Raw genomic sequence first — 24,071 nt, forward strand, 5'->3', positions numbered from 1 at the left:
GAAGGCCAAAAGGGGGCCTCCAGCTGCTTCTTTAAATACCCAGAGAGTCCTGAGGGGAAGGCACCGATAGTGTTAGCAGACCCACCTAGACACAAGCGGGTGCCCCCCCCCCCAAGAAGCATGGCCTGGGAGCCCCTTGGTGGCAAGAGAAGTGAGTGGTGTTAGGTTTCCCCCAAGAAAATGGAGAAAGCAAAAGTCATTCCCCCAAGCTCTTGGCAGGGGGTAAAAGGACTGCAATTCCAGTTAACCTTTTCAGACAAATCCAAAGCTAAACTGTTCTTAGTGGAGTAGAACCTGTTCACTGTGTCATGCTCCATCACTGGGGAAGGATCAAGCCTTCCAAATCTCAATTTAATTTAATTTAATTTAATTTTTTATTTAATTTTATTGAGAAAAATGATTTTATTTTTATTTTTTATATTTTATTCTATATAAATTTTAAAATTTTAATTTTATTATAATTTTATTAAGAAAAATTTTCCATGGTTATAGGATTCATATTCATTCCCTCTCTTCCCACCCCCCTCCCATAGCCAACACGCAATTCCAATTTTAATTCCAAAATCTCAATTTTAAACAAAATGGGGCCTCCTGGCCCCTGCCAGACTGCGCTTGTCTTCCCTTTTACCTGAGGAGTGGACAATGAATGGCCTCGCTTCTTTTTCTCAGTCTAGCCCTTGAAAAACCACTGACATGGTGCCATCTTGAGAATCTCTTTTCTTTGTGGCACCGAGATGACATGGTCCAAGGGGCGCATTAAAAGATGGACTCCGACAAATGGTTGATTGTTTGATGTTGGCTTGGGAACGTAGGGGGTCTGAAACGACCTCACGTCTGCTGGTTTGGGGGTCATAGGTGTGTTTTTGTCCGCTGGCAAACATCGATAAGTAATGACTTATCCAAACAGATTTGCCTTGGCTCTGTCAACGCTTACTGAACAGTAGTCTGGAAGAGAGTGGTAGGAAGACAGCTCAAGAAAAAAAGAAATTAGGGGAGATTGAGAAGCATTCGAGAGAGAGGCACAATTAAGTACAGTAAACAAGGAAGAAATAATAGCAGACTGGAGGAAGAGTTGGTTTGATAGCTAAAAAAAATGCCTTTTTTTGCCTTCAAACACAAACACACATCCACATCCACAGAGTGAAACCTTATCCTGGTAGCCCTTTCATTTGTGGTGAATAAGCCTGGGAGGATTGAATGAAATTTTTCTTGGTATCAGATTTGTTGTTGTTGTTAAGGGGCTCTTGTTTATCAATATTAACTGCCCACTTTCTCATTGTCCTTTCCTAAATTAAAAAAAACCAACTCTAACTTTTTATCTTGGAATGGATAGTAAGCAGTGGTTCCAAGGTGGAAGAACAGTAAGGGCCAGGCAATGGGGAGTTAAGTGACATGCCCAGGGGTGACTGTCCTACAGCTCAGAAGTGTATGAGGCCAGATTTGAACCAGGAGTCACTTAGCTGCTCTTGCCCTTTACTAGTTTTAAAAAGAGGACCTTAAATTTTCATTAACACTTATAAAAACACTTAAGATCTTTTTTCCCATCAACTGTGGACAATTTTCCTCATTTTGTGATTTATATATATATATATATATATATATATGTATGTATGTATATACTTGAGGAAGAAATGGAATTATATAATTTTGTGCTGACTTCAAAGCCAGGAAGGCTTGGGTTCAAATACTACCTTCTTTCACACACTGACTCTGTGAGACTAATTTCTCAGTTCGTGAGGAAGCTCTTAAAGACCAAACATTTCAGAGAAGATCCTGACTTGAATTGGCCAAAGGATTTTTCTATGACATCACAGGCTTAATCATTCCCCTTTGCATCTGCTTCTCTGCCTGGAATAAGATACCCCTTCCAGACTAAGTCCATCACCTCTAATCTTTTCATCATTGTTCAGTCTTCCAAATATCAGTGCCAGTGCTCTATCCACAACTGTAGAGCGAAATTTTCTTATTAATTATATGCAATTAAATTTCTACCTTTCCGATCTGTCCTATTGTGATTCCTTCTTGCCTTCCCCCCCCCCCAATTCAAATGAACTACTTTTAAAATTTTAATTTATTGGTTGGTAACATTTAAAATATTAAGATGCTTTGTCAACTCCCTCCCTGCTCTCCTCCCATTAGAGAAAGCATCATTTAAAATTTTTAATTTTAATTTTAATTTATTTTTTATTAAATTTATTATTTAATTTAATTTAATTTATATTAAATTTATTATTTAATTTAATTTTAATTTTATCCCAACTCTCTCCCTTTTCTCCCACCTTCCGTCCCAGCCTCATGATTTTACAGATGAAGACACTGAGACCTTGGGAAGGGAAATGACTTTGCTGATATTAGACACCTAGTTATTAGGAATAGAACTGAGGTCTCCTGATTTCCATGCCAGAGTTCTTAACATAAAACCATGTCTCATGTTTAAAAGTAATTATTTCTTGAAATTGAAGAATCGATGTGCTGTTTTGTTCTTTGTGTGTGGTAATCTAGGATTAGACCTCAAGCTTCTATGCTAGAATGGATGCGTAATTAGATCCATGAAGATCTACTTTCTCCCATCATCTTCTATCCCACCAGTGAAAATTGCAACCCATCCCATCCTTACCTTCTTCTGTGTGATTTTATATATGTTCCATAGATGAACTATCTAACACAAAAGAGGTCTTCCTGAGTCTTTTAATATGTGGATACTAGTGCAATATAATATCCTTTGCTATTGCCATATGACTGGTCTAGCTCCATTTCTAGTTACATATATCCTGTCCTTTTTATTCTGATTCAACAAATAAAATGAGCATTTTCATATGCATTATTCAGTAGGAGAGGGCGATATGTATAACTGAGAAACTCCATTAGGTAGTAATAATAAAAAAACCCCCAAAACTCACATTTATACAGTCATGTTGCATGCAAGCCATTGTTGGCAATCTTCTGTAGCCTACTTAAATCCAGCTTGCATTTTAATCATTACCTTTTGGGTTATCCCAAACTTGATTCTTTGAAGATCCTGGTATTCTGTGTTTTGCAGCTATATTGCATTACTGAAAGAATACTGGTGATGAAAAGATGAGCTTTTTGTTTCAGGGAACAGCTTGGGATCATTGAAAATGGTGAATGGTTTTCTAAATGCAATCCAGCCCGCCATTCTCTTATTCAATGGTGATATCCATTTAGTCCATCTCCAGTGTATATCCAAGATATAGCTAATGTCAATGGACAATGCCGCCATGCTTTGTAACATGCATTCTTTATCCATTTTATTTTTCCTATGTCAATTGTTCAGTGGCTTTCTTTTGAGCGGGCTTGGATCTCATTGAGGAGGCCAGTTAGCATTGTAGGGGTTGGTACTCCAAGGGCCATGTTTCTCACAAACAGAAGTGTCTGGAGAACCTTGAAGAGGGCATATTCTCTCCATTGGCACTTTTCAGGATGTCCTCTGTGACACTTGTAGTGAGCATCCAAATCTCCCTTAATAGTGACAACCAAAAAATGACTACACAAAATTTTCTCTTTGGTTGTCTCTTTCAAGGAGTCTTGAATGGTATTAACATAAGCCATAGGAGTGACCCTCTCTTTGTAGGGAGTGACTAAGTTTCATCCAGTCATATCAAATTTTTTTTGGTAATTAAAACCAAAAAATATTGCAAGATGATAAATTCTCTGTACCATTTAGCCACCTGTGACTATGAAAATGTAGTTTGTTTTGGAAAATCATCTAAAGAAGCCCACCTGTTCCTTTTTCATATTTTGATCAAATAGACTCTTGATATGTGTCTACATCATTCTCATGAAGATTTATAAAGATCAGAAGAAGGTGGGTACTTAGGCCAGCGGTTATTGATATCTTCTCAACCAATTTTTTTTCCTCTTTGGTAATCATGCCATTTTAAATTTAATATTTTTACTAGTATTTTTTATTCTTTCATTATCTTCCATATTTTAGCATACCTTCAGAATTAATCCCTTGGTTCTTTTAAAATCATATCACTACTTGCATACTCTTCTGTACACCTTTGATCAGGCCCAGATGGTCTTCTTGGCTTCTTTTTCTCCAAGTTCTATTTATAGTTCTTTGCTTAGCACCTTGGGAACTGAAATGTTAGTCTAACTGTGTGGGCTCCTCTGTGATTTATGATGAGAAGAGATGATTGTAGAAATGCTGGCAAATATGTTCTAATTTGTATTTATTTGTTATCCTTCTTCCAGAGTTATCTATATTCTCTGGGTGGAACATCTGTACGATTTGGAACTTAAATGAAATCAATTTTTTGCAGTCGCTTTTACCTACTCTAATTTTTGTTGTTGTTGTTGTTGCTTTCTGAAATGTTTGTGTTCATAATCTTCATTGATCTTCCTTCTGTATAATTAGAATCTGCTCCCTAGGACTCTAAATCCCAGCATCCCACTTTTGTTCTCACGTTCATACTTATGTTTTGGAGATAAAGTTTGTGTGCCACCCTGCCCCCCTCTCTCTCTCTCTCTCTCTCTTCTCTTTTTCCCTGATTGAGCTGAGAAAGTGAACTTTATGCCAGGCAGGAGAATCTACACACATGGGTTTACTTTTTATTAGACAGTTAGGTTTGAATTTCTATTTCTTTTAGTTTATTTTCTTTTTACTTCAAGTGATTATTAATAAGCTTTATAAAATATAATACTTGGAGTTATTGGATATTGATTAAAATCTTACACTTCATAATGATTTTTAAATTGTTTTTACCCTAAAAAAATTTTTTTTTGCTTAGCTGCCATGTCTGTCTCTTGGTTTTTCTACTGAGATGGGTTTTAGGGTATTATTTTTCTTTTTATGTTAGCTTTTATATTGGTTAAAGTTCTTGACGAAATGATGATAATCTGAGAAGTCAGTTATTTTTACTTTTACTATTTTTTAATGTAGATTGCCTAAATAGGTCAGATTGGAAATGTTTTCATTGCATTCAGGGGGTTTCCTCATCTTTGTATTGTCTTGTAATTGGTGTTAATTTTTGTTATTGATTAAACTAGTCATTGATCTGCCTGCATATAAATAGCTGATTTAAAAATAATGCTCATTTTAATAGCTAGCTTTTCCTATCAGTATATCAACTTCTTTTAAAAGAATGGTTTCCATGCTAGTACCTTTTGATCCTATAGATAATAAAAATGAAAATATTCATACATACAGATGTGAGGCTTCTGACTTCCAGCCTCTTTTATTTAATTGTAAACCATAGGATCACATTAGGGAAGAGGCCTGAATCTATGACTTCATTGGTACCTGGAACTCCCTATAGCAATGGAGGTTTCAACTTGTCTACAACTGATTGTCTTAGAGAATTTCATATAATAATGGAAACATTAAATGATTTATCTGGGGTCACACAGTCAGTACTTGGGAGTTGAACCCATATCTCCCAAACCTTGAGGCTAGTTCTCTATCTGCTTATGCCGTGCTGACTCTCATATTGTGAACCATACTTTAAAATTTTTTTCTCTAATATGTAAAGTCAATTTTAATAATAATATTTCATTTCCTCCCAATATTTGACAGTTTTTTTGTAAAAAATCGAGTTCCAGATTCTCTCCTTCTCTCCTCTTTTCCCCCCTCCCTGAGATAGTAAGCAATTTGCTATAGATTTTACATGTGCAATCATGGAAAACATTTTTTCATCTTAGTCATTTTGGGGCAGAGATCTCAAACAAAAAAAGTAGAAAGAGAAATACAGTATATTTTACTCTGCATTCAGACTCCATCAGTTCTTTCTTAGATGTCAGATGACATTTTTCATCATGAGTTTCTGGAATCATTGCTGAGAATCACTAGGTCGTTCACAATTGTTCATCAAAAAATATTTCTGCCATTGTGTATAATGTTCTTCTGTTTCTGCTAACTTCATTTTGCATCAGTTCATGTAAGTTCTTCCAGATTTTTCTGAAATCATTTTACTTCTCATTTCTTATAACACAGAAGTATTTCATCACAATCATATGCCACAACTTGTTCAGCCATTCCCCCTGGAAAACCCCTCAATTTCCAATTCTTCACTACCACAAAAAGAGCTGCTATAAATATTTTTGTACAATTAGGTTCTTTTCCCTTAAAAAAATCTCTTTGGGATATAGTCCTACTAGTGGTATTGATGTATTAAAGGAGATGTACAGTTAAAAACAATTTTTTAACATGAGTTTTTTTTTTTAAGTTTTAAGTTCTAAATTCTCTCTCTCCTTCCTATTCTTGCCATCCCAACCATCACCCCTCCCTGAGAAGTAAGCAAAAAGATATAGATTTTCCATGTGCAATCATGTAAAACATTTTCCCATATATTTAAAATTAAATTAATTTTTAGTTTAATTACAATATATTTAAAATTAAAACTTTTTTCCATATTAGTTATTCCCATATTAGTCCACATTAGTTATTCTCAAAGAGAAAAAAAAGAAGAAAATAAAATATAAGACATTTTGGTTCACATTCAGACTTTATCAGTTGTTTCCTTGAGGACAGATGGCATTTTTCTTCTTGAATCTCTGGAATTGTCTGGATTACTGTATTGCTGAGCGTAACCAAGTCATTCACAATTGTTCATCCAAAAATACTGCTCAAACCATACTTTCTAACATATTTTTCCTACTATTTTCCCCTGAGTCTACCTTCCCAGTGAAATCATCAAGACTTAATATATGCATTGACTTCTTTTGGAGAATCTTATCAAGTTCTTTATAGAAATTTCTTGTTTTTTCATCTTCAGGAAAGATTGGTGTATAAATTATGATTATCTTCATGGTGGTCTTTCTATCTGTTCTACATGAGTGCTTCTTGTTGCCTTTGGGTGCATGACAAAACCAATTTCCTTTAACACCTTTATCTTTCTGAGGATCGAGAGCCTGTGAGCCATCCTACCATGGACTACAATGAACTGTCATTTCTTTGTCTTCTGATTTCACCTGGAATGTCAGTGGTTCTATTCCTCTAGTAGTTTATTATCCTGTTGGCCTTTGGACAACAGTTGCATAGTTAGAGCAGGAAAGGTGAATAAATGAATATTTATCGATGGTGCATAAACTGTATTTCACGCCTACTTACCATTTGGTAGTTGTCACCGGCCACATGGTACTGACATCTATTCATTTCGTATTTGCTTATTTTGGGGTTCTCATGAACATAGAATTCTTCATGTAATGTCAAACCTGCTGGTGATTAGACTCTCCGTATCATTTGGGTTAATTGTCAGATGGCAAGCACAGTCTGTCACTGGGGCCATATACAAGAAGAAAGATGCCACATTAAAAAAAAAACACTCTGAAGGCAAGTGATATTTATATTATTACCTTCAAATTAGAAGGAATCACAGAAATAATCCATTTTAGTTTCCATTAAAAATTTTTATTTTAATTTTTTTAAAAACCCTTATCTTCTCTCTTAGAATTGATATTAAGTATTGATTCCAAGGCAGAAGAGTGGTCAGGGCTGGGCAGTTGGGATTAAGTGACTTGTCCAGGATTATAATAGTGAGGAAGTGTCTGAGGCCATATTTGAACCCAGGACCTCCCCTCTCCAGCCCTGGTTCTCTATCTGCTGAGCCACCCAGTCTCCTCTTTTAAAGATGAAGGGACTACAGGCTAGAATGGTTGAGTGGTGAAATATTCCAATGTATTTGAGTAGTACAGCTAAGACTCCCATCCTCCTGTGGACCCGGTGACAATCGCTGCTTTCCCTGTGATCATGACTTGGCTCTCCCCCTGCCCCTACGGTCCATCCCCTAGAAGCTTGCCCAAGTGGTTCTACACTGTTCTGAAGGGCAGATTCCCAAACGCTGGGATCTTAGACTATCCCACTAATTCACATGAGTATTTTGAGTGTGAGAAGCTAATCTTCTCCTGATGAGGCTGCATCTCAGCTGGTGGGAATAATAGCCTAATAAGCAAGAAAACCATTTGATTTTTAAGCCCATTTAGAATTTGGAGCTGACCCAAGGAAGAGCCTTAGGGGAGACTTGTGGGCTATAGCTAAAGCTGGTATATTGTCCCCCAGTCCAAGCCTGGAACACCTAACTCTCCAGAGTGGGGGAGAGGGAAGGTATTCAGCAGCTCAGAGATGGCCACTGAAGAAGGTTAAGAACTAATTACTAATAGCTGAAAGAGTGTGGCAGGGAGAGAAATACCCTTCTTTGGCAAGGAACTGGGTTATGCCATTTTGGAGAGTAATATTCTCTTCCATTTGAATGAATGAGATGGTGCTATTATTATGGAAACTGAAAATCTAAAGCATTGAAATCAAAGGAAATAATGAGGAGGGGAAAAGGGTTATTTTGAGACACAAACTGAACTAGAATAGCCGTTGGAATTTAGAGCCTCATTGTGTCTCAGTCTTAATAACCTTTGTTTGTTCTTGGTCCGGAATAGAGTGGCAGGGTGGGAAAGTAGAGAGGCATGTCTTGTCTCTCAACAGCAACCACAGATCTTGGAGAATGAAAGAATGAGTAAAAAGATTGCGAGCTCCTTGCTTCCCTTAGGTGTGTCTTGTTTCAGTATTTTGACAAACATTTCTGGAACTGGCTTTGTTTATTTGAATCAGACCTACATTTTTTTCATGCCAACTTGTTTTTTTTTTTTAAGTTGTGCGTGTTGAAAAGTATAAGCCATTCATTCCAGATGTGAAAAATTTCCCTAAATAGTTCATACATAAACTCTAGGTGCAACACTTACGCAATGATGAGCATCCCAGGAGGAAATATGGTGGTGGCTTGACCTATTTTTTTTTTATCATGTTCAATTTATTATTACTTGATATAATTCTAAAGCCCCATTTCTTCCAAGGCTGTAAATTTATCTTGACAGTATCCTCCTGATGCAATGCCATCAGACACCATTTATCTCCATGCTGCAGGGTGGAAAATAGACACTGGGAGAAGTGACTCATGTCACCATATTAAATCACTACTTGCTCACTGATAAACTGAGACTTGATCCCAAATTAAGGTCCATTTCTTGATTTTGCGGACTTTCTTCCTCCTCCTTTCTACCCCACCAGGCTGGTAGTGCAGCAACCATTCATGATTTGATCCCTGTCTTGAGCAGTTTGGAGGCTTCCTCCCTCTCTCTTCTTCCCCTTCCCCTCTTTCTCTTCACCCCTTTCTCCCCTGTTTCTTCTTTTTGAAGTGTTTCTACTCCACCAGGATGGGATTACAGCTGCCATTTATGATTTGATCCCAATATTGAGCAGTTTGGAGGCTTCCTCCCTCTCTCTTCTTCCTTCCCCTCTTTCTCTTTGCCCCTTTCTCCCCTGTTTCTTCTTTTTGAAGTGTTTCTACGCCACCAGGATGGGATTACAGCTGCCATTTATGATTTGATCCCAATATTGAGCAGTTTGGAGGCTTCCTCCCTCTCTCTTCTTCCCCTTCCCCTCTTTCTCTTTGCCCCTTTCTCCCCTGTTTCTTCTTTTTGAAGTGTTTCTACGCCACCAGGATGGGATTACAGCTGCCATTTATGATTTGATCCCAATATTGAGCAGTTTGGAGGCTTCCTCCCTCTCTCTTCTTCCCCTTCCCCTCTTTCTCTTTGCCCCTTTCTCCCCTGTTTCTTCTTTTTGAAGTGTTTCTACGCCACCAGGATGGGATTACAGCTGCCATTTATGATTTGATCCCAATATTGAGCAGTTTGGAGGCTTCCTCCCTCTCTCTTCTTCCCCTTCCCCTCTTTCTCTTTGCCCCTTTCTCCCCTGTTTCTTTTTTTTTGAAGTGTTTCTACGCCACCAGGATGGGATTACAGCTGCCATTTATGATTTGATCCCAGTATTGAGTAGTTGGGAAGCTTCAGTCTGCCCCCTGTTTCTGAGCTGGATTAGCTCACCCCTCCCATAGGAATTCTGGTGGCTGGTGGCTCCCTGAGCTTCACTCTATTTGTGCTGCATTAGTTCAGTCACTCAGTAATCTTTAGTTCTTCTGAAACATAGAACTTGTAAAACTAAAGTGATTTACGAGGCTCAGAGAATACAGGCTTGTGTCACCATTCCTTACCAGTGCTTATTTCCACAGGGCTTTTTTTCCCCCTTCCAAGTTAGTCATCTAGTAGAATTCTAATCTATAGACATAATTATTTATTATCTATTATATATATATATATATTAAATACATAACATATTATCTATAATTAAGCATAAAATGGGGACAGTAACAACACCAAGCCAACAACGATGATATGAATAAAAACACAAAGAGAGACAATTCCTACCTTGAAAGAGTGCATATTTTAATAGAGGAAAACAACATGAAGAAGAGCTGAAGTGTGTGTGTGTCTGTGTCTGTGTGTGTGTGTGGGGGTGTTGGAGAAGGGGAAGAAATTCTTGCAAAAACATGGTGGCAAAGCCCAAAGACTAAAGCAAGACTTGTATGAATCCTTCCTCAAAAACTCATCTTTGGGAGAAAGGGGCTGCAAGGATAGTGCGAGAAGGCCATTAAAACATGGTGGCAGAGGGGCAGCTAGGTGACTCCATGGATTGAGAGCCAGGTCTAAAGGCAAGAGGTCCTGGGTTCAAATCTAACCTCAGACACTTCTTCGTTGTGTGACCCTGGGCAAATCACTTAACCCACATTCCCAGCCCTTACCACTCCTCTGCCCTGGAATCAATATTCAGTATTGATTCTAAGATGAAAAGTAAGGGTTTTTTTCAAACAAGCAAGCAAAAAAAACATGGTAGCAGGGGAAACCAGGTGGTTCAGTGGATAGAGAGCCAGGCTTTGAGATGGGAGGTCCTGGCTTCAAATCTGGACTCAGATACCTCCAAGCTGGGTGACCTTGGACAAGTCACTTAATCCCCATTGCAGAGCCCTTACCTTGCCATTCTCCTGCCCTGAAACCAATGCTTAGTATTGATTCTAAGACAGAAGAGAAGGGTCTTTTTTAAAAAAATGGTGGCAGAGTAAAGTCTGGCTGGTCTAGGCTCTTCGTCAAAAGGGGGGCTTCTGACCATACAGGGTTATTGTGAGGATCAAATGAAATAATGTATGAAGATGATTAACTGAAAAGAATTATGAAAGTATTAGCTGTTATTATTTAAATCCTCCAGTGATTGCTTTAAGCTTTTCAATTAAACATATTCTCCACTAGAGTTCTTCCCCAAGACTGTAACCATTACAAACAATCTGCCCAGGCCTGCATAAGTTGTTTTTAAGATTGTTCTAATGGTAACCCTTAGGGTATTTATCTTTTTCTTTTGTTATCTTTCCATCTACTTTTAGCTATTATCTCAGACCACCTAGCTGCCCCAATGCTACAGTTTTAAACACTAGTATGGAATAGTGGATAAAGGGTTGACTTTAAAGTCAGGAAAATCAGGGTGCAAATCTTGCCTCTGACACACTGGCTGTGTGTAAATCAGTTTCTATTGTGTAATTGAAAATCTGTTACTGTAAAAAAAGAACTACTTATTCCAAGAGCCCACTGACTTCCTGTCATTACGTACTTCCTGTAGACAGAGGATAAAGGGAGTCAGCATTGAGGCTCCTGCTCTCTCTCTTTGGGCATGATACAGCAATCATCAGTGATAGTGGTGAGTGGGGATTTTTAAAATGGCTAACCAGCCATGGGTATGTGTTTTTTTTTCTAACTAATTAATTAATTAAGACAATTTAGAACATTATTCCTTGGTTACAAGAATCATATTCTTTCCCTCCCTTCCCTCCCTCCACCCTTCCCGTAGCTGACCCATAATTCCACTGGGTATTACAAGTGTCCTTGATCAAAACCTATTTCCAGTCAAAGAAATGAAAACTATTAGTAAGCACATGAAAAAGTGTTCAAAATCTCTTATAATCAGAGAACTGCAATTCAAAACAACTTTGAGGTATCACCTCACTCACACCTCATAGCAGATTGGCTGACATGACAGCAATGGAAAGTAATGAATGGAGGGGATGTGACAAAGTAGGGATACTAATTCATTGCTGGTGGAGCTGTGAATTAATCCAATGATTCTGGAGGACAATTTGGAACTATGCCCAAAGGACGCTAAAAGACTGTCTGACCTTTGATCCAGCCATAGCACTGCTGGGTCTGTACCCCAAAGAGATAATAAGGAAAAAGACTTGTACAAGAACTTGTACATAGCTGCGCTCTTTGTGGTGGCCAAAAATTGAAAAACGAGGGGATGCCCATCAATTGGGGAATGGCTGAACAAATTGTGGTATATGTTGGTGATGGAATACTATTGTGCTAAAAGGAATAATAAAGTGGAGGAATTCCATGGAGACCTGAACAACCTCCAGGAAGTGATGCAGAGCGAGAGGAGCAGAACCAGGAGAACATTGTACACAGAGACTGATACATTGTAGCACAATAGAATGTAATGGACTTCTCCATTAGTGGCTATGCAGTGATCCTGAACAACTTGGAGGGATCTATGAGAAAAACCACTATTCACATTCAGAGGACAAATTGTGGGAGTAAAAACACAGAAGGAAAACAACTGCCTGATTATATGGGTCGAGGGGGATATGGTTGGGGATGTAGACTCTAAATGAACATCCTAATGCAAACACCAACAACATGGAAATGGATTCTGATTAAGGTCACATGTAAAACCCAGTGGAATTGCGCATCAGCTATGGGAATGGTGGGGGGAGGGGAGGGAGGAATAGAATATGATTTTTGTAACCAAGGAATAATGTCTGAAATTGACCAAATTAAAAAAAAAAAACACCTATTTCCATGTTGTTGATGTTTGCACTAACATGTTCATTTAGAGTCTGTATCCCCAATATCATATCTCCTCAACCCATGTATTCAAGCAGTTGTTTTTTTTCTGTGTTTCTACTCCCACAGTGTTTCCTCTGAATGTGGATAGTGTTCTTTCTCATAGATCCCTCCAGGTTGTTCAGGATCACTGCATTGACACTAATGGAGAAGTCCATTACATTCGATTGTACCACAGTGTATTAGTCTCTGTGTACAATGTTCTCCTGGTTCTGCTCCTCTCGCTCTGCATCACTTTCTGGAGGTTGTTCCAGTCTCCATGGAATTCCTCCACTTTATTATTCCTTTTATCACAATAGTATTCCATCACCAACATATGCCACAATTTGTTCAGCCATTCCCCAATGGAAGGGCATCCCCTCATTTTCCAATTTTTGGCCATCACAAAGAGCACAGCTATGAATATTCTTGTACAAGGCTTTTTCCTTATTATCTCTTTGGGGTACAGACCCAGCAGTGCTATGGCTGGATCAAAGGGCAGACAGTCTTTTAGGGCCCTTTGGGCATAGTTCCATATGGGAATGTGGTTTTTAAAGTGCTAAAGACTCTAAGTTGGGGAGAAGATATTGGCCTGCAATGGCAAAAGGGTGCCCCTATCCCTATATATATAATCACAGGTGAAGTTCTACAAATGGTCTCTCTTCTCTCAAACCTGTTACTTTCCCTTTTTAGGGTTTATCTTCTGTAAACAGGTTGTCATTTGATGCTCCTGTTTTTTTTTTTTCATTTTTCTTGATATCTTTTCTTTTTACATTACCTTTATTTCTGACAGTATTCCTCCATCTACCTTCCCCAGTAAGACAGCCTTTGTGACAAAAGGAAGAGAAGTAGAAAAAACAGTTCAGCAAAATTATTTGACACATTAACGAAGTCTGTATTCTGTTTTCCTTACTCGTAGTCCCCCATTTCTGCAAACAAGAGAAAAAGGAATATTTTCTCATCTCTAATTTAGAGCTAAGCTTGGTCATTATAGTTAAACAGTTTTAGGTGTTGTTGGTTCTTTCCATTACAAGGAATTTAGGAATCTGAATTATATATACCTTTCTTCTTTGACTTACTTTATTCTACTTCAGGTCATAGAAGTCTTTCTAGGCTTCTTTGAATTATATAATTTTTTCCTCATGGTACAATAATATCCCATTACATTCACCTATTACAGTTTGTTTAACTGTTCTTCAAGCAGTAGAAATTTGCTTTATTTCTATTTCTTTGTTCAGTTGTTGTTCAGTCATATCACATTTTAAAAAAAGTTTAATTAATTTAGAATATTTTTCCATGGTTACATGATTAACGTTCTTTCCCCTCCTCCCACCCAACTCCTGTAGTTAATGCTCAATTCCACTGGGTTTTACATGTGTCATTGATCAGAACCTATTTCCATGTTGTTGATGTTTGCACTAGGATGTTCGCAGTGGTTCTCAACCTTTCTAATGCCGTGACCCCACAATATAGTTCCTCATGTTGCGGTGACCCCAAACCAAAAAACTATTTTGGTGGCTACTTCAAAACTGTAATTTTGCTACAGTTATGATTCGGAATGTAAATACCTGATAGGCATTATGTATTCTCATTGCTACAAATTGAGAGGTTGAGAACCGCTGATTTAGAGTGTACATTCCCAGCCATATCCCCATTGAAGCATGTGATCAAGCAGTTGTTTTTCTTCTGTGTTTCTACTCCCACAGTGTTTCCTCTGAATGTGGATAGTGTTCTTTCTCATAAGTCCCTCAGAATTGTCCTGGATCATTACATTGCTACTACTAGAATAGTCTGTTAAGTTCAATTGTGCCACAGTGTATCAGTCTCTGTGTACAATGTTTTCCTGGTTCTGCTCCTCTTGCTCTGCATCAATTCCTGGAGGTTGTTCTAGTCCCCATGGAATTCCTCCACTTTATTATTCCTTTGAGCACAAGAGTATTCCATCACCAACATAGTCCACAATTTGTTCAGCCATTCCCCAATTGAAGGGCATCCCCTCATTTTCCAATTTTTTGCCACCACAAAGAGCACAGCTATGAATATTTTTATACAAGTCTTTAACTTTATTATCTCTTTGGGGTATAAACCCAGCAGTGATGTTTAGCTGGATCAAAGGGCATAGTTCTAAATTGCCTTCCAGAATGGATGTATCAATTTACAACTAGTCATGTCACTCTTGGTGATTTCAGTTGGAGTTTTGTTGGCAGAGATACTGCAGTAGTTTGCAATTTCTTTCCCATTTCAATTCATTTTACATATGAGGAAAATGAGGCAAACATGGTTAAGTTCTTTCTACCATAACCAAAAAATTCTGTAATAAATATTTTAGTGCACACAGAACCTTTATTTTTGGTTAATTATCTCTCAAAGTATATACTATAGACATTTTTGTTACTTCTTTTGCATAATTCCAAATTGCTTTCCAGAATGGTTGTATTAATTTACAGCTATACCAAGAACATATTAGTATTCCTATTTTTGCACAGCCCTTCCAACACTGACAATTACTATCCTTTTTCATCTTTGTTAATCCTTCTGGGGGCATAAAGAGAAAACTCAGAGTTTTTCTGAATTGCATTTCTCTTGTTAGCAATTTAGAACATTGTTTCATATAATGTTTCGCAATTCTTGACCATTTGGACAATAGCTTCTACTCTTAAATATTTCTGTTAATTCTATAGATTTTGAATATGATACCCTTATCAGAGATATTTAACACAAAGATTCTTTTCCAAGTCATAAATTTTCCTTCTCGTCCTTAGTTGATCTAATTTTGTTCATTCAAAAGTTGTTTCAATTTCCTGTGATCAGAAATCTCTCTTGTATCTTTTGTAAATCACCTCTATTCCTTGTTTGGCTAAGAATTTATCCTTTATCCATAGCTGTGAAAAAATGCTTTATTTGTTTTTCTCCTGAGTTTTTATGGTATGATCTTTAATATACAGAACTCCCACATATGTATTTATATATAATATATAAAATTTCCATTTTGAATTTGTTGTGGTATATAATATGAATGTTGGTCCAAATCTAATTTCTGCTAGTCTACTTTCCAGTTTTCTTAGCAATTCTTGTTTAATAGAGAATTCTTTCCTAGCTGATTAATGTTTTTAGATTCAATAAACACTGGTTAATTGAGTTCTACTGTTTGTGATTCTGTCTTGTCTAGTTCTATTAATCTACTTTTGTAATTTTAACCTAAGTGCTTTTGATTACTGTTTTACAATCTGGTTTGTAATCTGAAAACACTATTACCCCTTCCTTTGGACTATTCTCCATTATTTACCTTGATATTCTAGATTGTTTATTCTTCCAAATGAATTTTGATTTTATTTTGTCTAACTGTAAAACATTCCTTTATTAGTTTTGATGAGCATAACACTAAATTTGTAAGTTAAATTTGGAAATCTTATTGTTAGCAGCTGCTAGCACTGAATATCCCTTCAGGTTCTTTTTTACCCTTTATTTAAGTTCATATTCCTTGAAGGAGTGTTTTGTGGAAGGAGAGAGTGAGAGAGAGAGAAAGAGACATAAACAGAGGGACAGAGAGAGAAGGGAAGGAGGACAGAGACAGAGTCAGAGACAGAGAGAGAATAAGCTATTTGCTGTGCTTTAGTACATTGACCCCAAGTTATTTTATATATTTTGCATTTATTTTTATTGGTATTTTCCTTTCTGTTGCTACTCCTGAATTTTGTGATTGCTAAATGAAATGCTATTGATTTTGAACGTTTATTTTGTAACCTGAAACTTTATGTAAGCTATATATTGTATCAATTAGTTTTGTATTTATATTTATTTGTATATATATATTTGTATTTATATATTGTATCAATTAGTTTCCTTTATGATTCTCTGGGGTTTATTTGATGCTTTTTTTTGTGAGTGAAAAAACTGTCAAGAAGCATTTCCAATCTTCCTCAGGTTTCTTAAGAACTTGAGCTCATTTAGTAAAATGTTCTGATGTCAACCCCAAACTTGGTATTTCCTATAAGACAGAAAATGGGACCAAAGTACTTTTTGCTTTCAATGCCTGCATTCTGATCAAATCTTGTTTTTTGTCAGTGTATTTTGGAAGACTATTGTTGACCTCTTTTCTTTCCTTCTTTCTTTTCCTGTTTCAGGAGGCTGCTCGGCATCATAACAAAAAAGGATGTGCTAAGACATATGGCTCAGATGGCCAATCAGGACCCTGAATCCATCATGTTCAATTAGGCCACTCGTACTGCTAAGGCATGGGAATATTACTTTGGAGAAAAACAAAAAAGGCTGCATCATCATTTGTTTTTTAAAGGAAATAACTATATGCCACAAAACCAAAATGAAAAAATCTTACGCAGAGGGAGCAGCGTGAAGCCACACTCCAAAAGGGCTTGAGGAAGGATGAGAATTTTACTGAATAGATAAGTTAGCACTTTAACCCTCTACACGTTCCAAACTGTGGTTCCCTAAAGTGTTTACTAAGAGCTCAGCTGGTACCCAGGTAAATGTAATTAGTGTGGCCTACACATAGCAAAGAAGCAACAATAACACTAAAGGAGGGCCTTGTGGGAGGCCTTCACTTAGGAACAAATGGGAAGCTTCAAATTCAAAAGCCTAGAGGAATAAGTATGTAAATCTCTTTATTTATTTGTAACTGAAGTTTTGTTGCTTTGTTACTGAATCATAAAAAGACATTTGTTACTTATTTTGTTTTAAAAAATTAAATTTGGAGAGACTTAAAGATGTAAGAATGGAAAGAAATCCACTCCTGGAAAGTCTTTTTCTCTTTCACATATTTTGGTCACTCAGTTGTTGCATAGCCATCATCATGGCCGAGTGTTAAAATCAAAGACTTTTTTTTTAGAAGAATGACTCTCTTCTCTATGCAAGACTTCGATCTTAAAACTGCACTATGAAAGATTTCTTGAGTTTGATTCTGGATGGCATTATCCTCTATAGAAAGAAATACATTCTTATTTTGAAGGCATCCAAAGCTGGTGATTTATTTGAATCTGGGTTGCATTAACTTAATTTCTTTACTCCTGTTGATTAAATTTTCTTAAATGCAGTTTAATTAAATTTCTTAAATTCTTAAGTTCAACATGGGACAACAGAAATGCTTTTGATGTGTTAGAACAGTTCCTGACACCAGCATACGATGAAAACTTGTTCTAAGTTCCAAATGGGGCATATATCATCAAAATAGATTAGCCACTGTTAGTACCTTTTTTAAAATCCCAGATCTTTTTATTTTATTTTATTTTATTTTTTTTTCAAACCCATACCTTCTGTTTTGGAGTCAATACTGTGTATTGGCTCCAAGGCAGAAGAGTGGTAAGGGGTAAGCAATGGGGGTTAAGTGACTTGCCCAGGGTCACACAGCTGGGAAGTGGCTGAGGCCAGATTTGAACCTAGGACCTTCCGTCTCTAGGCCTGACTCTCCATCCACTGAGCCACCCAGTTCCCCCACCCCCCCAATTCCCCAGATCTTTTTAAATTACCATTTTCAAATAAAGTAAAGGTTCATAATGGAAAGCCACTCTAAACCGGATGAGAAAATAAAAATAAGAACGAGTCTCTAAATAGATAATAAATCCTTCGCATTCTGTTCTCTCTGGAGTGCAACCTGGACCAGCAGTTTCAGTATGTTCTTTCAAATCGACCACTGAAATCTCGGGAGCATTGGTCTCGTTTCAACCTCCTGGTTCCCTTTTCTATAGGATGAGTATCCTTGAAATGTAAAGTAAATAGAACATACGTTTCCTTTCCCATTTGGGGTCAAAAGGTTAAGATGTCTTCAGGATGAAACAGTGGTGCAACCATCTTAGGTGGAATTTGTCAAATTACTCCTTTTATTTTCCTTTGTGGCCTTTTCTTTTCTGGACCCATTCCTACTCTTTTCTGACTCAATTTTCCTGAAGAACTAGATACTCAATTGTCCCTACTACGAATCTCTTCCCTCCCTTTGCCTTACGTTCCAAGACATGGAATCTCTAATCTTGGCATTTCAGATTGATTTTAGACATTAGATTTTTTCACTTTGGATAAAACCATGGCAGTGGTATATTTTTGTGGGAGAGGTCAAGACATTGACCCAAATCAGTCAGTCCTGGTTTTTCCCTCTGCTCCCTCTCACAAAACATGGAAAACTACTTCGTTATAGAAAAGTCCAGAAGACGATAAATAAATTTTTAAAACTTTTTTTTTTGTGAAGATAGGACCCCATTTTTTGCTCTATCAATAACCTTCAAGCCCTTCAACAACTGCCTTTGTTGTAAAAATTATGACTTTCCTGAGGGCCCATGCTTAATGTTTTTAAATTGTGGTTTCAGTCTTATAGTGGACAAATTGAAGCATCTTGAAACTTGGAGGAAGAGAAGTAAAGGTAGGGGTGGCAAATCCATAGCTGATTTAATTGATTCCTTGTCATTTGCATGAAATTATTACTCTCCACCCTTAGACCATGCCATACCCTCAATGTGAATTAGAATGAGCCATCGTATGATTTTCTGTCATCCAGAACCACTTTTAGTTAAAGCCTTCTGGGTTTAGTTTCTAAAAGGTGCAATTCAGCAATGATGGGACATGCAAATATCAGTAAGTCTACAAGATTTATTTTCATTCACAGCTCCTCAGAATAAACCCAGTATCTGAATAATTGGAGTAAGGTGAATAATAAGGAAGAGAGAGCTTAATTAATTGCCTCTCTGTACCATTTAAAATAATTCGGCTTCTCTCCGTTCCTATTTTCTTGAAAATTTACACTGGTAACTTGGCTAGTGCTGAGTTGCCAGTTCTTGGGGGAATCCTGGGGCTATTTCTTGTAGACACATAGGATATTTCAATCCCTTTAAGAAGCATCCTAGAATTCTGGGAGGTGAGTCAGAAGAAATTAATATTTACAATATAAGGGAATGTAGGTTTTTTAGGTTGGTGTATATTCATTTACAGGATCAAATACTTTTAAATTTGTTTGCAAGGGTGACCTGGTTCTTTTGCCTGAATTTTATGCAATAAAGACACTAGCAGTCAAATTCCCCAGTTCAATCTTTTCCATGGTGCAATGGAAAGCATGCTGGATTTGGATACAGAACACCTGAGTTCAAATTCTGGCTCTGCTATTTGGCTACTTGTGGGACCTTAGGAAAGTCATCTCCCTTCACTGGACCTCATTTTCTTCGACAGTAAAATAAGGGGGCTGGACTAGATGATCTCCGAGGTCTCTTCCTTCATCTCTCCCACCTTCTTCCTCTGAAGAAGTCCATTCATGGACAAACTAATGGCAAATGAAAAACAGACAAATTACTCTCGAGTAAATGGATTCTCTGGAAATGAAGTGGTTGTATACCATTTGACAGATACATTTCTGAAAAAAACTCCCACCCTAATCAACAAATAAGGTTATTTGACTTTTCTAGACTCAATTTCAAACTACTCTCAGATTCCTTTTCCCATTGTTAGGTTGACCTTCAGGCAATGAAGACTATGCCAGTGGAACAGGAACTCTGGCAGATTCTTCCATGCTGGAAAAGCTACCTACAGAGATTCATCACTACTTGGCTTGCTTCTAGGGGACTGATGAATTCTTTGGCCAAGGCAACTCAGAAAAAAGTCTCTGAAATCTTAGCAAAAGAGACATTATCAATGTATGTCAGCCTTCACACTCATAAAAGCTACAAAGCTGAAAGGTTAGCATGGCTTGACCATCTTTGGGGAGGAATAATTACTTCAGAATGTAATTTTAACATACAAATTCATCTCACTACTTAATATCAGGGCTCGGGACTGGAAAAGATGAGAAGCCAAATGGATGAGAAATCTTGAATCATGACCCAAGTTAAGTATTGTATTTTAATTTTGCATGAACAGTATTTTGTTAGACTCGGCTTCTGACATTTATACTAGAAGCCTAGTGAACGTACCCAACCTGGGTGAGATTAACCAGATCCCAAACTAACTGCCACTGGAATATTATTCATCTTATGTCCTGGGTATGCTGGAAATGAACCCATGGGAGAACTCTGAGATCTATTTTCATTTGGTTTTGGAATGACAGCATAACAATGTCAGCTTAAAAAAATTGTAGCACATTGTGTAAATGTTGGCACCTTATTGAAAATTAATGTTTGGACTCTATTTTTCAAATAAAACAAATCTACTAGAAGAGAGTACATCGTGAATCGGATAGATGCTTTTCTTTTCTTATCATGGTTAGGCTTTGAGTTTAAATAAAATATAGCTTCAAGATATGTAATCCAGGGAGAATTGTTTAGGGGGAAGCAAGGTGGCACAGTTCAGAGTGCTGGACCTGGAGTCAGGTAGGCTTATCTTCCTGATTTTAAATCTGACCTCAGATACTTAGGCAACCCTGGAAAAGTCACTTACTCCTGTTCACCTCAATTTCCTCATCTATAAAATGACCTAGAGAAGGGAAATGGCAAATCACTCTAGTATCTTTGCTAAGAAATCACTAAATGGGGTTACAAAACGTCAGGCACAACTGAAAAATGGCCAAAGCAAAAAAAAAAAAAAAGCTTTAAAATTTAGGGATTCAATGTTCCTTCAACAACCAATAGTTGAGCAACGTAATACAGCAATATTTTGTTGCACTCTGGAAAGATACAAAGACAAGAGAAACAAAAATCTCTCCTCAAAGATCTTTTAATGTAATATTCTTAATACTAGTGACCTTGAGAGCCTTCCTTAAAATTTCTTTAGGATATCAGTGGGGCATCTATGCTGTCCATCAATTATCTCTCCTTCTCTCCATATGACAGGTCCATTTTATTTTTTTCTTAGCTTCTTTATGCTGTATAATATTTTGACTGTAATATGCTACAGCTCATGGTAACTCATCCAATTTATGAGATAATACACACAATTGATATATACTTAACCTGACCTTAGAACTGTGAGAATTTAATATAAATCCTCTTTCCTTTAAAAAAAAAGTTTTGAAATTCCATTTTGGTCTCACCCTGATGCTTGATTGGATTAAAAACAAGCCTGATGCTTATTTGGATAAGGGGGGTACCTACATATTATGGGAGGACTCTGGGAGTTTGGAAGCTGCTTACCTCTTGTCCCATGACTCCTGGGGTGCAAAAAACTGGCCTCTGACCCAGACCGAGGTCGTCTGTACAGCCAGGGTGACCCAGAAAAAGTCGTCCCGGGGGGTTATAAGTTATGGGTCGAGGACGTTTGCTCTCTCTGTTCTAGCCAAGCAGCAGGAGTGAACGAAGACACGTGATGAGCAGCCAGCTGGGGTTAGCTAGATGACTAGCTGTCCACGTGGTTATGTGCCTTTTCTCTCTCCAAATCTCTTTTCACTGTTTAAAAATAATTATGAATCAATACAGTTTCCATAGAATTTTGATCATAACAGAAGCAATCCATTTGCCTGGCCAAGGGTAGCCTATGAGTGTGCGCTTAAGGAAGCATCCATTTATTGTCTCTGGATTGCCTCCAGTTCTACATGCTTCCACACTGGCTTTCTTAGAGTGGGTGTTGGCCGAATCTCTGATCCTGAAACTACCACTGCAATTCTCTCAAGCTCAAAGTAATGGGGAAATCCACTCTCAGCCACATGCTTGGCCCTGTGACTACTTGGTCTTGGGTATGTGTGTGAGGCTTCAATACTTCCCAGGCTCTTACTCGTATGCTTCCTATTTATAGAAATCAATTAGGCACAATAATGTCATTGACACCTAAACATGAAACATTTATTAAATGAAAAAGCAAAAATAATCATTTTTATTCTGTGGAAGGAAAGAGCAAGAATAATCAGAATACTGCAGTCCACCCATCTCCCACCAACGCAATCAGATCAGAGAGGCTGTGTTTGGGAGAAACCAGTGTGCCCAGAGAAACTCACAATTTTACGTGGAAGACTTGATGTCCTTGGTCTGTTTAAAGAACAGTGTATACCAAGTGCAGTGCAGTTGATCCTTACAGCTCTTCCACTGGGCAAAACCATTTTCCTTCTGATTTCAGGTTATTGAAGCAAGGACAAGCTGCAACTTACCAGAGCTTAAGTTCTCTTACACTAAAGAATGGCCAAGGACTCACATCTGTCTCAGGTCCTGGAAAGTTGATCTCAATCCATAGATAGGGCCATGCAAGGGGCGCCTCAAAATGCAGGATGGTTTTGCTTTGTCTCCATCAGTACAGTCACATTTCTTCTCACAGCAAAATGGATGCAAAAGCTCTCTTTCCTCCTGTTTCTCCTGCTGAAAGTATAGAAGCCAAATAGATAAAAGTTTCTTCTTCTGCACTTTAGATGGAGCAAGGAGTTCACCTAGCTCTCTTCAAAAAGCCTTTCAGGAGCTGTAAGCCCATCCGACTTCAGTCAGCTCTCAGCTGATTTGGGTTTTCTTCCACAAATAAGTTTTCAGGAAAGCCATGCCTCTATTCTAACAACACTGCCCAGCAAAACAGCTGTTTAAGCCTCCTGGTCAGCCTTCGTCCTGGAAGTGTCTCTATTCTGTAAGCAGCTTTTCTTATTGCCTTCTGCTGCTCATTCATCCTTTAATCAGCTACCATTTCACCATCTCTTCTTGCCTCTGCTGGGACAGGTAAGAGGTGCAACAGATAGAATATTGGAGTCAGGAAAATCTGAGTTTGAATTCTGTTTTAGAGCCCTACTTGCTGTGTGACCTGGGGTGTCCTTTTCTGTTGTGGGTTTGAGTCTCCATCTGGGTCCCCAGCTGAATCTGAGACCTCGGTTTGCCTTGCCCACCAAACAAGGTCAGAGTTTGGTTAGAGAGTACTTAGCCTAGTCTTTTTCTTTCACTGTAAAACTTCCTCCCAAGGTTGTTTTGAGGATATTTGTAAAGGGCTGAGCATGATGCCATATAGTGATACATAATAAATGGTTCTTTTCTCTCTTCCTTCCCCATCTGAACAATCTGTCCCCTTAGGACAATCTGTGTCTCTCCTTAACATTCATCGGAGAAAATATTTCTTCTCAAGCTAATTTTATCCTTGATTTCCTTACATAAATGATCTTTTTTTGTCCCTTTCGGTAGCCAAACTGTCCAGATATAAAGGAGGCAGGACCTTATAAATGTGTAATGCCCTTCTGTATAGATACACACATAGACATATAAGAAACTCAAGTTTATGATTATTAACATTAGGTATATATTTATGTTTATTACACATGAGTTCAAATTTGTATAGAAGCAATGTGAAGTTTCCTGAAATCAAATGAAGAGAAAATCACTTTCAGCTTGGATCATTAGGAAGACTTCTTGGATGAAATGGCATTTGAACGTGGGGCTTCAAGTTGGAGTAGGATGTCAATAGATACAAAGAGAGAGGGAAAGTAGTCTAGATATAGGGAATGATGACAACAAAGATGGAGAGCCTGA

General features: G+C 37.7%; 1 protein-coding gene across 6 annotated transcripts in view; it reads left to right on the forward strand.

Moving 5' to 3' along the window:
• Window positions 1–20,879, forward strand: part of CLCN4 (chloride voltage-gated channel 4) — a 104,507-nt gene extending 83,628 nt beyond the window's left edge. For all 6 annotated transcript variants that reach the window (XM_016424789.2, XM_007500940.3, XM_007500938.3 and 3 more), the window contains one exon: window positions 16,842–20,879. In XM_016424789.2, the coding sequence (XP_016280275.1) occupies window positions 16,842–16,932 (91 nt within the window). In that variant the 3' untranslated portion in view covers window positions 16,933–20,879. The remainder of the gene's footprint in view (window positions 1–16,841) is intronic.
• The last annotated feature ends 3,192 nt before the right edge of the window (window positions 20,880–24,071 follow it).

Source organism: Monodelphis domestica, chromosome 8 (genome assembly GCF_027887165.1).
Source record: "Monodelphis domestica isolate mMonDom1 chromosome 8, mMonDom1.pri, whole genome shotgun sequence".
NCBI lineage: Eukaryota > Metazoa > Chordata > Mammalia > Didelphimorphia > Didelphidae > Monodelphis > Monodelphis domestica.